The sequence below is a fragment of the Quercus robur genome, chromosome 7 (genome assembly GCF_932294415.1).
Source record: "Quercus robur chromosome 7, dhQueRobu3.1, whole genome shotgun sequence".
Lineage (NCBI taxonomy): Eukaryota > Viridiplantae > Streptophyta > Magnoliopsida > Fagales > Fagaceae > Quercus > Quercus robur.
The window spans coordinates 25,371,092-25,384,988 of record NC_065540.1 but is presented as its reverse complement, the minus strand read 5'-3'; the positions used below and the strand labels follow the sequence as shown (position 1 = coordinate 25,384,988).

The 13,897-nt window shown below is 33.3% G+C and overlaps 2 protein-coding genes across 2 annotated transcripts; one reads left to right on the top strand and one right to left on the bottom strand.

The window, feature by feature from the left end:
• The first annotated feature begins 543 nt into the window (after positions 1–543).
• LOC126692913 (non-structural maintenance of chromosomes element 4 homolog A-like) lies at positions 544–3,812 on the top strand. The gene is made up of 7 exons (XM_050388719.1): positions 544–1,017; positions 1,146–1,226; positions 1,841–2,093; positions 2,189–2,279; positions 2,819–3,035; positions 3,124–3,215; positions 3,380–3,812. The coding sequence occupies exons 1-7, from the start codon at positions 861–863 to the stop codon at positions 3,656–3,658; spliced, it is 1,170 nt and encodes a 389-aa protein (XP_050244676.1). The 5' UTR covers positions 544–860; the 3' UTR covers positions 3,659–3,812.
• Positions 3,813–6,683: 2,871 nt separating this feature from the next.
• On the bottom strand, positions 6,684–13,206 carry LOC126692911 (enoyl-[acyl-carrier-protein] reductase [NADH] 1, chloroplastic-like). Its single transcript, XM_050388718.1, has 13 exons — positions 13,033–13,206; positions 11,884–12,201; positions 10,839–10,948; positions 10,689–10,744; positions 10,501–10,585; positions 10,365–10,412; positions 9,550–9,624; positions 9,347–9,458; positions 8,665–8,716; positions 8,532–8,583; positions 8,362–8,419; positions 7,342–7,440; positions 6,684–7,036 (listed from the first exon to the last, which is right to left on the bottom strand). The coding sequence occupies exons 2-13, from the start codon at positions 12,158–12,160 to the stop codon at positions 6,885–6,887; spliced, it is 1,176 nt and encodes a 391-aa protein (XP_050244675.1). The 5' UTR covers positions 12,161–12,201; positions 13,033–13,206; the 3' UTR covers positions 6,684–6,884.
• Between the last annotated feature and the right edge of the window lie 691 nt (positions 13,207–13,897).

Sequence of the window (13,897 nt, the reverse complement as noted above, 5' to 3'; positions counted from 1 at the left end):
ACTAAGAAGAAAATAAAAGGCATTGAACTATCAACTTCTTTGTCAATTAGTATAGCTTCTATTATTTATTTATTTATTTTTATTTTTATTTTATTTTATTTTATTTTTTTTGAGAAGAAGCTTCTATTAAAATTTGATTATGAATTTGTAAAATATCTATAATGTAAATTTTTTTTGGGAGAAAAGAAATCAATAATAATGTAATTAATGTATTTTATATATATATATATATATATATATATTCTTCTTTAAAAAAGAAAAAAAGAAGAAGGAAGTGGATGATTATAAAATTTTGTTTTTTGTTCTAAAAATAAAAGAAGCAAAGTTGTCAACACGTGTGGTAGTATTATTATGGGGGAAAAAAAAAAAAGGGTGTCGTTTTATTTATTTATTTATTATCTATCTGCAAGATTTTTGGGGATCAGAGAGAAGATCAAAAGTTTTTTTTTTTTTTTTAAGAGGCAAGAAGACCAAAAGTTAGTTACATTGGTACCCGTTCACCAAATTCCTCTGACGCGGTCGATTCTTTCGTTTCGATTTTTTACACATTTACCCCTCCACTTTTAAATCACATTCTTCATCTCCAAGTAAAGCTCCTCAAAATCAAATCCTAGCCGTCCATTTCTTAAGAGACTCCGCCCCATAACCATAACTCGGTTCCAAAAATTTATTTAAGATACGAGGAGGGAAAGCCAGAAAGGGACCCTTTAAATTCTCAAATCTAGGGTTTTTGTTTTTCATTATTAGTAGAATTCAATTCTGAATTCCAGGGTTTTACTGTTACCGGTATTGAATGAATAAGAAAAATAGAATAATACCATATAAACAATTTTGCCTGGAATTTGAAATACCAGAAAACAATGGCTAGGAAGCGAGAATTGGGTAGTACTAGTGGAAGTAATCATGGTGAAAGAGTTTGTGAAGAGTTAGGGCCCTGTTATTCTGAATCTCGAGAAGACGTGGCTGAGCGTCGATTTCTTCGCTCTCAATACCTTGCTGTCAAGGCCCTCATTAGTGGTATATTTTTTTTGTTGATAAAAATTGTTTTTTTAATGGTTTTTGGCTTCTTTAGCAATTGGGTTTCATTGTTTGGCTTTTTTAGCAAATGGGTTTCATTGATTCTAGTATTTTAATGGTTTGTGCAGAAGAAAGGGATGATATAACAAGAGCAGATTCTGACAAGTTTGACTCAATCTTTCACCAAGTCCAGACCTTGCATGATTCCGGTATTTTTTTTTTCTTTTCTAAATGCTATTGTGTTTCCTTAATTGTCTGGTGCAGTTTTTGTTTTTGTTTATTAAAAGTCGTAAATTTTTTTCCTTTTTTTAGCATTGCACACAACACATTACAATAATGTTTTTTTTTTTTTTTCAATAATTGTTGGAGGAAATGCTTTGAGTGCATTTAAATGCTTCTACATTGATTTCTTTAGATTTTGTTCTCAGCAATGATGGGCTATTATTACAATAATTATCACTTAAATTTTCCCATTTAATTTTTTTTTTTCATTAAAAGTTGTAATATTTGTTCCTTTTCTTAACATTGCACACAACACAACACAGGGCATGCATATTCTTTCATTTTTTATAATTGGTGGAGGGAATGATATGAATGCATTCAAATAATCCTACATTATCTTCTTTAAAATTTGTAACAATGATGATCTATTATTGCAATTATTATCTTCAAAACTTCCCTATTTATTTATTTATTTTTTTTTTTTGGAGCTGAACCATTCTATTTTGTTCATTTTTATTGCTCATATGTTATTTACTTACAATTAAGAATGTTAACTTGAGAGTTGATATTCTTTTTGTTTTGGTGTGGACATGTATTTCAGTACAACAACCAAGAGAACAAGTTGCTGATGCAGAGGCTCTTTCAGACATTGCAAGTACATTGCTAACCTGTGTTAGGGCACATAACAGTGAAGGTATTACACCTTCGGATTTTGTCACATGTCTTCTCAAACAGTTTGGGCAGCAAAGTGGACCAAGCACTAGTACAGAGAATGCTGGGAATGCTACATTTTGGAATGATATTGGTCTTGCAGTGTCACATGTTTTCAGGAGATGTTCAGGATGCAGCACCATGTAATTGACATAGAATTATTTCTTTTTCATGTATTATAAGTTCTAAAATCATTCAAATGATTCCCTAATTAATTCATCAATTTTTCTTTCTTCAGGATTGGGCCTATGAACACTGAACTTAAGCAGCGGAAGATGCCTGTTCAAAGAAAACGTGTGAGACACACAGAAAGTGCTCAACCTGAACAGGTATGCATGCTTCATCCTAATGTTGTGATACCACAATTGACCAGCAATAAAATAAAAAAGCTGTAACATAGGGAGCCAGAATGAAATTAAGCACTTTATTTTATTGAGAATGGGAAAAAAAAATCCATTCTGCTTATCAAACAGAATAATGGAAAATCTTTTTCTGTTGTAATTGTTCATTTCGAAGTGTTTGAAACGTTTCCCTGTCTACTTTCAAGAATATATATGGAACATATACGTAATCTTTACAAGATTTTTATGCCAAATCTTGAGACTACTAATTATTGACTGTAATGCGTCTTGTGTCTATGGTGTGAATTTGTTTCTCTTTTCCCTCCGAACTCTGGCAGTTAACTTCCCTATAAAATGTGCAGTTTAATTACATATATGTTCCATATAACATATATATGTTATCTGTACTAGATTTTTATGCCAAATCTTAAGGCTACTAATCAGTGATTGTAATGTGTCTATGGTGTGAATTTTTTTCTTTTTTCCCCTTTGAACTCTGGCAGTTAACTTCTCTGTAAAATGTGCAGTTTGAAGATGCTGGTGCAGAAGAGAGAATAGATACTGACCGAAATATGTTAACTATGTTTAATATCTTGAAGAAGAATAGAAGTGTCAGGCTTGAAAATCTAGTATTGAACAGAAACTCTTTTGCACAGACGGTGGAGAATTTATTTGCCCTATCATTTCTGGTTAAAGATGGTCGTGCTGAAATAAAAGTGGATGAGAAAAACTGTCATATTGTTTGTAAGATCCTGTTCTAATGCCTTTTTGCAGTTTAATTTCTTCTGTTTTGTATTCATTCTCTTTACCCCATTTTTTTTCTTTATATCAGCACCAAAGAATGCTCCTTCTGCAACGGCTGTTGCCTTTGGGGCTGCTGCTTACAGCCACTTTGTGTTCAGATTAGACTTTGAGGACTGGAAGGTACTTTGACAAGGAAGCATAGTTTATATATTTTCCTTTGATATTATATTCTTCTTCTTTTTTACTGCGTTTGTACATGTGACAATATTTGTAGATCTCAATTGCTAGTGTTATTGCTTGCTATAATTGTTTTATTCAAACCGTTTTTCTTGTGGAATTTGCAGTTGATGACATGTTCCGTAGGGGTTGGGGAAGAGCTGATGCCACAAAGGAAGCAATTAAAAACATCAAGCAATTCTGAAGTAGATCCACTACCTGGAGAATCTCAAGCAGCAGTGTCTACAACACATATTAGGAAGTTGTGTAGAAATCGTGGCCTTGTTTTACAAGAAGAGTCTGTTGCTGAGAGTGAAGAGTCTCTGTCAGCTGATGAAGACTCAGTTCAGTGTGAAATTATTGAAGAAAAAATTGCAGCAATTCAAAAGATGCTCGAGCAAACATGAAATTGGTTGGATGTACAGTTTACACTTTACAGTAGCATTATAATTTTTTCTAGCTGAAAGCCTGGAAGTTAGGATTTGCATATTAGTCGTTTAGCTCTCTATATCCTACATATTCTATACTATTCTTTAAGAGGATTCCTCACTTTCATCTCCACTTTTTACATGTCCTATAATACCCACAGTCACCTTATGAAGTCATAAAAAATCTAAATAACTTTATCAAACAAGTAAAATTAGAACTTTATGTTTTTATGTTGTGGTTAGAACATAGAGGATGTACAACTTTCCACATTTGATCATTGCTTTTGTTCGTCAATGACCTTGAAGAAAGGTATCAAAAATTGACTAAACATTGATAGAAGAAACTAACTTCTACTGCTTTTGCCACCTATTGGTCCATTAGGGCCTTAAATTTCACTTATTTTTGTAGTAAAATCTGAGTTCTCGAAAGATACCTTAGTCAAAACTGATTTGTTCACTGTATTTGGTGGGAAGTTAGCCTAATTTTTCAGGTTTTTTATTTTTTATTTTATGTGCATTATTGCGGTGAATTGATTCCATCATTCCAATTGGTATTTTCTGTTAATAAAATTAACTTAACTGAATGGTTTTTCTGGTTCCAATTGATGCTTGAGCCCGCTACATTGGGTGGTTTTGGAACTTTTGGTCTCTAAATTTGAAGGAATGAATTCTCTCTGTTTTTTCTTTTTTTCATCTCGAGTAATTTTGGGGTTGTCACATTTCATATATATATATATATATATATATATATATATATTTTTTTTTTTTTAATTTCAGGTGAAATGCGAGATAAGTTTTTGATTTTACATCTTTTTTGTCTTCCCATCTCTTCGTTTTAAAACTTAATCTTATGCAGCTAAAATGCATGTTAATGAATCTCTCAGATGACTTATTTTCACTAATAAAATGAATTCAACTGGAAATTATAGACAAGACAATAGAGTAGTCGTTAGAGTCTCCTTCTCTTTAGTTTTCCAATTTAATTCATTCTTTCTTTCATCAAAGTTCTTGCCCTGTTATAGACATGGAGGGGTATTGGAACTACTATGGCCCAAAAGGTTCAATGCCCACTTCGGGAAGTTCTTGGGATGAGCCTTTTTGTCACATCAAAATCATGGGCTTAGTTAATCAGATTCATATAATCTGAAAAGATTTTTGCGTTAGGGTTTGAAGACTTTGTCCATTTTTTTTGCTTGAAACTAAATTGTAAAAGCTCTGTTTCCCTCTTCTATCACAAATTTTTTTTTTTTAATAGATTTCCCTCCTTATCATCACTGCTTGCTGTAACACTATTATCTACTTCGATATTGTACTTTAATTCTTCTATCTCAAAGCTATCTTTGGCTGAACTCTTGTTTTTTTATAGATATCTTTGGCTGAATTTATTTCTTCATTTCTTTTGGGTATGAATTAAAACTTCAACTTAAACAAAATAATAAAGTACTGGATCTAAAGTAGCAGTACAAAACACTAGCTTTGAACAAATGTAGAATGAATTCTATTTGTACACCGATCACCAAAATAGTTGGTAGTGGGCTGATACCTAACACAGAAAATAAACACTAAAATAGCTTTAAAATCATTATCCAATGTGTGAGTGTGTTTATTTTTTTTGTCCTAGATCTCACCCAACTTTTAACTATTTCTATGATTCGAGTATGCATAAATCTCACTAAATAAAGGTGTGAAACTCGAATTAGGATGAATGTAAAGTTTTGAGTTAAAGGGAAGAAAAAAAAAAACCCTTTGACTACGTATTCCATATTGGGATGAATGTAAGATTTTGAATTAAACGGGGAAAAATCTCTAAACATGTGCGTGTGCGACGAGGCTAGTAATCTCCTTTTTTTTTATTTCATTTATAGAAATTCACAATCTCCTTTTTCTTTTTTCTTTTTTTCATGTACGAAATACATGATGTGGTATAAGCCTTATTCCTTGCAAAATCAAAGTTACACTTTGGGAGCCATGATTTGGTTTTAACCCTATTCCTTGCAAAATCAAAGTTACATTTTGGGAGACAAAACAGGCGGCAATAAGGAATCAGTGTCTCTACTAAATGTGGGAAGCATTAAATGAATTGAATCCAACAATTGTTATTTTATTTTTATTTTTATAAGATAGCTTTATTGATATGAAAAAGAAAAATATGGTAATAGCACCCAGTACACAGGAAGTGTACTAGTAGTGCAGCAAAATTAAAGAAAATTACAGCAATCAATAATGTTTAAAATACTAGTAAAAGAATGGCTACTCAAAACCGCCAACCACTCATATAATGAATTCAGAAAAGCCCTCTTTACCACCACCTACTTCAATGTCCTATAGTTCCTTTCCTTCTAGATGGTCCACATTAAGCCACCATTGTGATCAATTATCATTTGTCATCGGTTGCATTGCTGCAGACTTTCAAAATTATTTGATTTTTTTTTTTTTTTTTTTTGCTGGATAAATTGTTAAAACAAATAGGAGATGGGGGTTTCAAACTCCCCTCTTCTTATAAAAAAAGACTAGACTATGCCACTGAATTACAAAACTTTCGACAATTTTATGAAGGTTTTAGTTGGTGTCACTGCTGTGAATTTATAATGTTGTTTATAGTTGCCATCTCATTTTTATTCTTTTCTCTTAATTGTAGGTCAATCTAAACCCATTATAGTTGTTACAGCATTCTGGTGCGAAATTATTCATGATATAACTATTAGACGACTACATTTATGTTAATGCATGAAGACGTAATGGTTGTTACCACCATTAATGCATTTTTTTTCACATCGATTATCACGTCCAAGAGAACTGTGGTTTAAAACTGCTCAACAATTATGGAGTCGAGTGAAAGACTAGTCATCGGTCTAAATATATAATTCTTGAGAACCAAACACCTGTTACTGAGTGACACAGAAAGCAGACATAAGGCCCAGAGCATCAAAGCCATCAAGTTCAGTTGAGAATGGCTGCTGTGTCCTAAACTTGTACACACTGATGACCAAAATGAATTCCAAAGTGGGGAAAAATCATGCTATCTTCTTATTAATATGGAAATGCGAAATAATCCATTTGCTAATGATACAAGAACATATGAAATGTGAGAAAACAATTATTTCTTTTGCTTGATCAAAATTTTCAATAGAATTCACTTACACAATCCATGTTTATCTTAACCTCTAACCTTGGCTTTGCTAAAAATATAAAAAACCCTCTAGCTCTAGTTACCTTTTGGAATGTCTAGGTTCTCAAATATTGGGCTGTCAACTCCCACTCCCATTGCATTCAGACCATTGTCAACATACACAACGGCACCAGTGATAGCTGAAGCCAATGGTGATGCCAGGAAGGCAGCAGCATTCCCAACCTCCTCTGTTCCAATTATAATTCAAGCTCAGTAACAGTATGAAAAATGCCAAAAAGAAAATACAAAACATAAATTATCCAAAAGAGGCTGCATCTGCTTGTGTTGTAAAAGCATTTTCAAGCCTCTGTTGTTTAGTGGAGAAATATCACAAGAAGCTAGAGTGATCATGATCAATTGACCATAAACGAGGATAATATTTTTAAAAAATTTGCAATTTTATTGAATTGCTGTCTTGTTCCACAGAAAGTAGGCAGTATTATTTTGATCGTAACCAAATCTAGAAATATCTGTGGAAAAACTTATGACTCACCTGCAGATAATTCTTTCTGTAGGGGTGCATTGGCTGATGAGTAATCTATCATCATATCAATAAAACCAATTGCTTTTGCAGCACGGCTTCGTAATGGCCCTGAAATTTATATAGTTTGGAAAACATGTGAGGAAATAGATACTATCTAAAGACAAAATTAAGTTAGGAATTATATCATTTGATTTTGCCTTCTATTGAATTCAAAGGTAACCTTAACACCAAAAAATGAATCTAAGACAACAATAGGGCCAGGGTACAAAACTGAGAACACATAATATTATGGAAACTGTAAAATCAATTTAAACTGCATGGTGAGATGAAAGCTCTATTTTAAAGGGATGGATTTGTACTTTTTAAATACAAAGTAGAAATAAAAAATAAATAAAAATAAAAAATTGAATGCATTTAAACTTATGCTAAAATTACCAACAGGACTACTGCAAGTGATGCTAAGATTCAAGCCCAAAAAAATATCACTGGGTGGACTCTTTCAGTAATGTTTTCATGACACAACTAACATTCAGTTTGGCACCATCGATGAACCAATTATCGTAAAATCATACTGATGGTTATTTTCATTAATTGCCCGACACAAGGACATTTAGTTATCCACTCAGTCTGGGATTTTAGGCAAATTAATGGAAACATGTTTGAGTATTGGGATTTTAGTGTGCTGTGATTGATTGCTAGAAAAACAGCAGTGAAGATTGGGGCTAAATTAATTTCTATATCTTATCAGTAAAACACATCATCCATATAATTAGGGAAGAGACCAGGAATGATAGATGATGTCTTCTTGGAGAGATCTACATACAGATCATTAAATGATATCATCTTTTAATTGGACTATAGAGAAGAAGGATACAGCCATCCCTATAGGTCTCATTTCAGATGGAACACCCATAGCATGTACATGGCAGAATGTGGCACCAGGACATAAACCAGTCAATGAGATTACAAGAGAATTATTCTCCTATTTTAGGTGAGGATATGATTCTCAATATAAAGTAAATAAAATACCGGCAGATATTGTGTTGACCCTGATTTTGTGTTTTCTTCCAGCTTCAAAAGCTAGCACCTGTGTCAAGCCCAAAAGTTTATAGATGTTATGCTAAATATCATGAACATTTGAAAAACAGAAATACATGAAATAAAAATAAAATAAATAAATAAATAAACATATGACTTACTTGTGTGTCACTCTCCAGAGCAGCCTTTGCTGAACTCATGCCTCCACCATATCTGCGTGTAGAACAGTCAAAATGAAGAAATTGTTCTTAGGTGAACCACACGACAATGTTCACTGTGCTGAAGGAAACATACCCTGGAATGATCCTTTCAGAAGCAATGTATGTTAGAGAAATTGAAGCACCACCTGTAATGTTAAGTCCAGCCAATTAGGGGAAAATTTCAGAGGTTTTCTTACTGGTTTTGGAATCCTAAATTGGTTAGAAAATTAATAATGAGATGAAGTAATTCCTATTGAGAGTATTAATCTCACACTGGTAAGAAAAGAAGCAAGGTGGTGTGATAGTCCCTATAGATAGAGTGGTGGTGTAGTTTTTGAGTGTGAGAGAGTTAGAAGACAAAACTTTATCTAGTATGTTTCCCTGAGAGGCTGTGATTCCCATGAAGTAGTCACAATTCATGCAAAATATAACATACCCAAAACCCTAGAGTTCTCCCAAACAAAGCCTAAACACATATCACTTTAAGAACTTGTTTGAAACATCAAAATCACTTAACCTAGGACATGATCGAACCCTAAAGATCCAGAAACATCTAAAAACCTAGCACTCGTAATCCAAGACCACTCAAAACATCAAGATTACCCTAACCCTAAACCAGGTTCCTTACATAAGGGTGCATATTGTAAGGATTCAGACTTAAGGGGAAAATTAGGGATAAGGAAAAAAGTTGGGATGGGGAGAGGAGGGTGAGAAGGGAAGAACATAAAGATAAAAATCAAAGAAAAGCAATAGAAGAAATTAAGTGAGAAATGTGCCTGGATTCATTATTGGAACAAAGTGCTTGAGTAAAGAAACAAAGGAGTAACTAGATGCAGAGATAGCTGCAAGATATCCATTCCTTGATGTCTCCAAAAGAGGTTTGCTGACCTGCAAATGAAAAAAAAAAAAAAAAACACTAATTAAGTGCCTTAAGATCTTGAAAGAACAGCCTAAAAGGATAAACTGACGAACACAACACCTCTGGCCCATTGGCAAGTGAGTGCACAAGGATGTCGATGCTTCCAAAGTCCTGTTTCACAGATTCAACAACTTCCTGCAAAACATTAGAACCAAATTGGTTACCAGTGGTCAGTTGGGTCAGTTATCTCAGTTATGTCTTTGCCAGTAAAGAGACCTGTAGCTCCTTACAAGAGGAGCACGCATTATAAGTTTTTTACATTCAAAGTTTGCAATTGACCATGAATTTCAATGTTCACCAAAATATGGATTCGAACAGTTTGTGAAACAAATGCAGCTTAGTCATTAGTAGGTTGAGTTAGATTAAATCCTTTTGCTATACATTTGAAAAGAAATTTGACATGTGACATGACAGATAAGATGTAGTACAAACTTATAATCATATTAAATCCATCTACTTATTAGTTGAACTTTTAGTCAACTTATTAACATTCATTTTTATCAATGTGAACCATGGTGTGATTTAAGTTCAATACTTGATTAATTCTGTTGTTCTCTCTCAAGGAAGAAAACTAAGCACTTGTAATTTAATCGAGTCAGAGGCATTATTGCAATTTGGTTTTACTGATACTAATGTGCACACCAAGTGAAGACAAAATACTGAGATATCTTTATTCTATGTTGTGTTTAGAAAATCATGAACAGACGTGGGAACTCATAGGCCGATGGAATACGTTGGAGAACAGTTCATCACATGTTATGCCCAGGTCAATCTGACATAATAAATTAGTGATGTTTACTGAGTGGAGTTAAAAAGTCTTTTATTCAATAATGACCACTTAAATTAAATAGTGATGTATTCACAATAAATGATACCTGAACCGTCCAATTTGAGGATCCAGCATAGCGTTTGTTTGCTTTTACCTGCCCAAAACCACAACTAAGAATATTACCAAGAATACAATTGGACTTTATATCAATTATTCCAGAAATATATGGAGCTTTTCATTACATCCTCAGGAACATCTTCAGGATTGTCATAAACAGCATCCAATGGATACACTTTAGTAATTTCCATTAGAGAACCATCTGGTAATCTGAAAAATCAAATTTCAATTAGAAATTAACAGAGGCTTGGAGACAGTACCGCAATTTTTAATTGATTACCCATAATGCAGGAAACAGAACATCATATCTTACTTGCGTGACTCATCGAATTTCCCACGCCGTAAACTAGATTCAAAAATATTCAGTGCCTACATAAAACAAAAGTTCACATTAAAAATTGTACACTTTTGTCATTACTTGAGACTCAAGAATCATAAGATCAAGTTAGATCAATTTACATACCGGAACCCATGTACCAACAAGAATTTCAGCACCAGCAGCAGCAAGAGATTTTGCTATTGCCCATCCATATCCATTATCATCAGCTATGCCAGCAATAAATGCTCTCTTACCTGCTAACACAATGTCCCCGTGTTAAATGCAGCAGCATATATGTTATGTTCATACGATTTGGACAAGTACATCTTTGGCTTGACCTCAACACTGGTGGTCATCCTAAAACATTTCTCTTCATAGCAAGACAATGACAAAAACCTTCATGTAACACTTCCCACCATTGTTCACTCCCAACCTCAAATTTGGGCTTTGCCTCATTGTTACCAGAGAACTGATTTTTGTGCTTTGATTCAATACCATGGTTCAGGTTTCTCCGACATTTATACATGTGACTTATATATATATATATATATATATATATGGCAAGATTCTTTGCAAAGCCAAAAAAAGGTAATCAACTACAACTACAAGCAAAAAAATTGAAGCAGCCAAGCAGGTGTTGAAACTCCACCCTTTTTCTGCCACTTAACAGCATGGCAACTTAGCAGACTATGCAAGTTTACAACAATGCTCATTTTACATGCAATATCTCAATATATTTGTTATGCTTATGTGTGTTCAGTTGAGATACATATCAGAACCCAGGATATGAAACTAAACAGGCTTTTGTTGAGCTTTCATTGAGGTAATTGTCTTTTCAAGTCAATAATCATGGGACACAGAAATAAAGAGAAACCCCATCTACATTTTGCTTTAAAATGCTTGGTGAAATACCATCTTACAAAGCAAAACATATAATCTTCCCAGTCAAAACCTCATCTGCAGTTGTAAACCTGGCCTTTGCTTGCAGTATCAATACAATGCAACAAGGAAAAAGGTGGAGGAAGATAGTATGTGAAGCTATTCATTTCATATTTCTTATATATAGTTTGCGCATCATATATAGAAACCAGTGAAGAGGGTGCTAAGCAACTACAATATTTATGAAAGAAAAGACCAAATGATAATAAAGGCATCTTATAATGAAAGGGGAAAAAAATAGTTGTCTGACCTCTCAAATCAACAGGCAAGCCAGGCAAAGGCTTGTACTCTGCAGCACCAGACACTGCTCTTGTAACAACCTTTTGAAATTTTACATTTCCTGATGTGAAGCTCTGGAAGAATGGCTGCCTTGATGAGATGTGGGAAGAGCTGGTAAGCCTTGTCCAAGATGCCTCTTTATGCTCAGCACTGAAATTTGCAGTGCTTGTCATAACTCTATTGCGGGAAGAAGATAAGCAAGAATTGATTGTTGTCATGAGCATGCCAGGGGTTGAAGTAGCCGCCATTTTCAATCACTTTTAAGACCTCAAAAAGTCAAAACAAAAGTCTGCAGTATTGAAAACATTTATAGGTAATCATCAATGTAGTAAGAATGTTCATGGCATGATTTACCGTATCATGATAATATTTGAGTATCTACAATGTCAAAACACATAATCTACCACACAGAATATGAGAAAAAAGTATATCATCCCTACTTTTTTCAGAAGTTCCTACATATAAACAAGTCAATAAATTAAGTTGAAAACAGATATCACTCAGCTCAAAACAAACCGGAATACACGTAATATCTTAATTTACCAATGAACTACACGCCAAAATAAAAGTAGCAGAATGAAGAAAACTGAACCATGGGCTAAATATGATCTATGTAAAATTCATCAGCATTACCAAGTATTAAGTATCAAGTATGACCAAGAAATTGGTGGAGATTTTCAGAATACATTGAAATCATGTTCACTAAAGGCACAAGAAAAGTCATGTTCACTCGGGTGAAAATAAATTTGAAATCTTGGTCGCATTTTGGTCACCAAAAAAATAATAGCATATCAAAACATTTGCTAACACTCAACCTGCAAGTGCAACCATGGTATATAAAACTATTTGAAAAGCAACAAATATTGAGAGCATTATATCCAAGATTACCCACAAAATGAACATAGATGTCAACAGAGATTCTTTTCTTTGAAAGAAAAAAGTGATCAATTTTAATTCTGGGAAAGACTCAAATATGAAATAAACCCACGATTGAGGAGCCTAAACCCAATCACATTTATGTAATAATGAGAAAATAGCAAGTCAGTCAGACGTAAGTTTTAGACTCAACATTCACTGAGAAACCTGTACATTCATTCACATAGAAAAGATCAGAACTCACCTTAGGTGTGATGTTTGGGATGCAAAAGTTTCAGCTGGGTGATTAGAACTTGGGAGGGAATGAGAGGTTTTTGTGTGTGTATTATATTTATTTATGTGTTTGTGTGTTAAAGTTTCGATGAAACCAATGCTGTGTTGTTTGATGTTTGTTGGTGACTGGTGGGAACTTTGGAAATGTCGAGTAATAGATCAGAGTGGTTCATGAGTTGTTGGTTTTGGCGCTCCTCAAATGACATTTATACCCCTGCTTGCTCGTTATAAACCTACGGCATGCTCCACGTTTTTAAATTCATATATATGTTTTATGGTTTATATTACGGTGTCTAGCTAACAGATCATTTTTGAAAATTTTTTATGCAACTTTCAGGGAAAAACTGTCAAAAAAAAAAAAAAAAAAAAAAAATAGAGCTTCTCATAAAAAAACAAAATTTATAACTCAATGCCTTCAAAATATCCGTTAACTTTTCCTATATTAAAAACAAATATAAAGAGATAATTGAGCGGCTTTCTTTATACTATTAGATAAAACAAATAAAATCTCAATCTTAAAATGGAGAGTGTCCTATAAGATAGAACAAATGTTAAAGATAGTTCATGATAGAGTTCAACTTTTTATTTTAGTGTAAAGTATAATTTATACGTGTTTTGATTATTTCATTTAGTCCACAAAAATTTTCAATTACTATATTTAAGTCCCTAAATTTTGGATTAAGATGAAATTGTTAACATTTTATCTCAATTACCTTTTTTCACACGTGTGGAACATATGAGCAATTTTATGGAGAAAGTTCCTTACCAAAAACCTCTTTTTATATATGAGCTTCTTTTTCTTTTTTCTTCCCCCCCCACTCTCTCTCTCTCTCTCT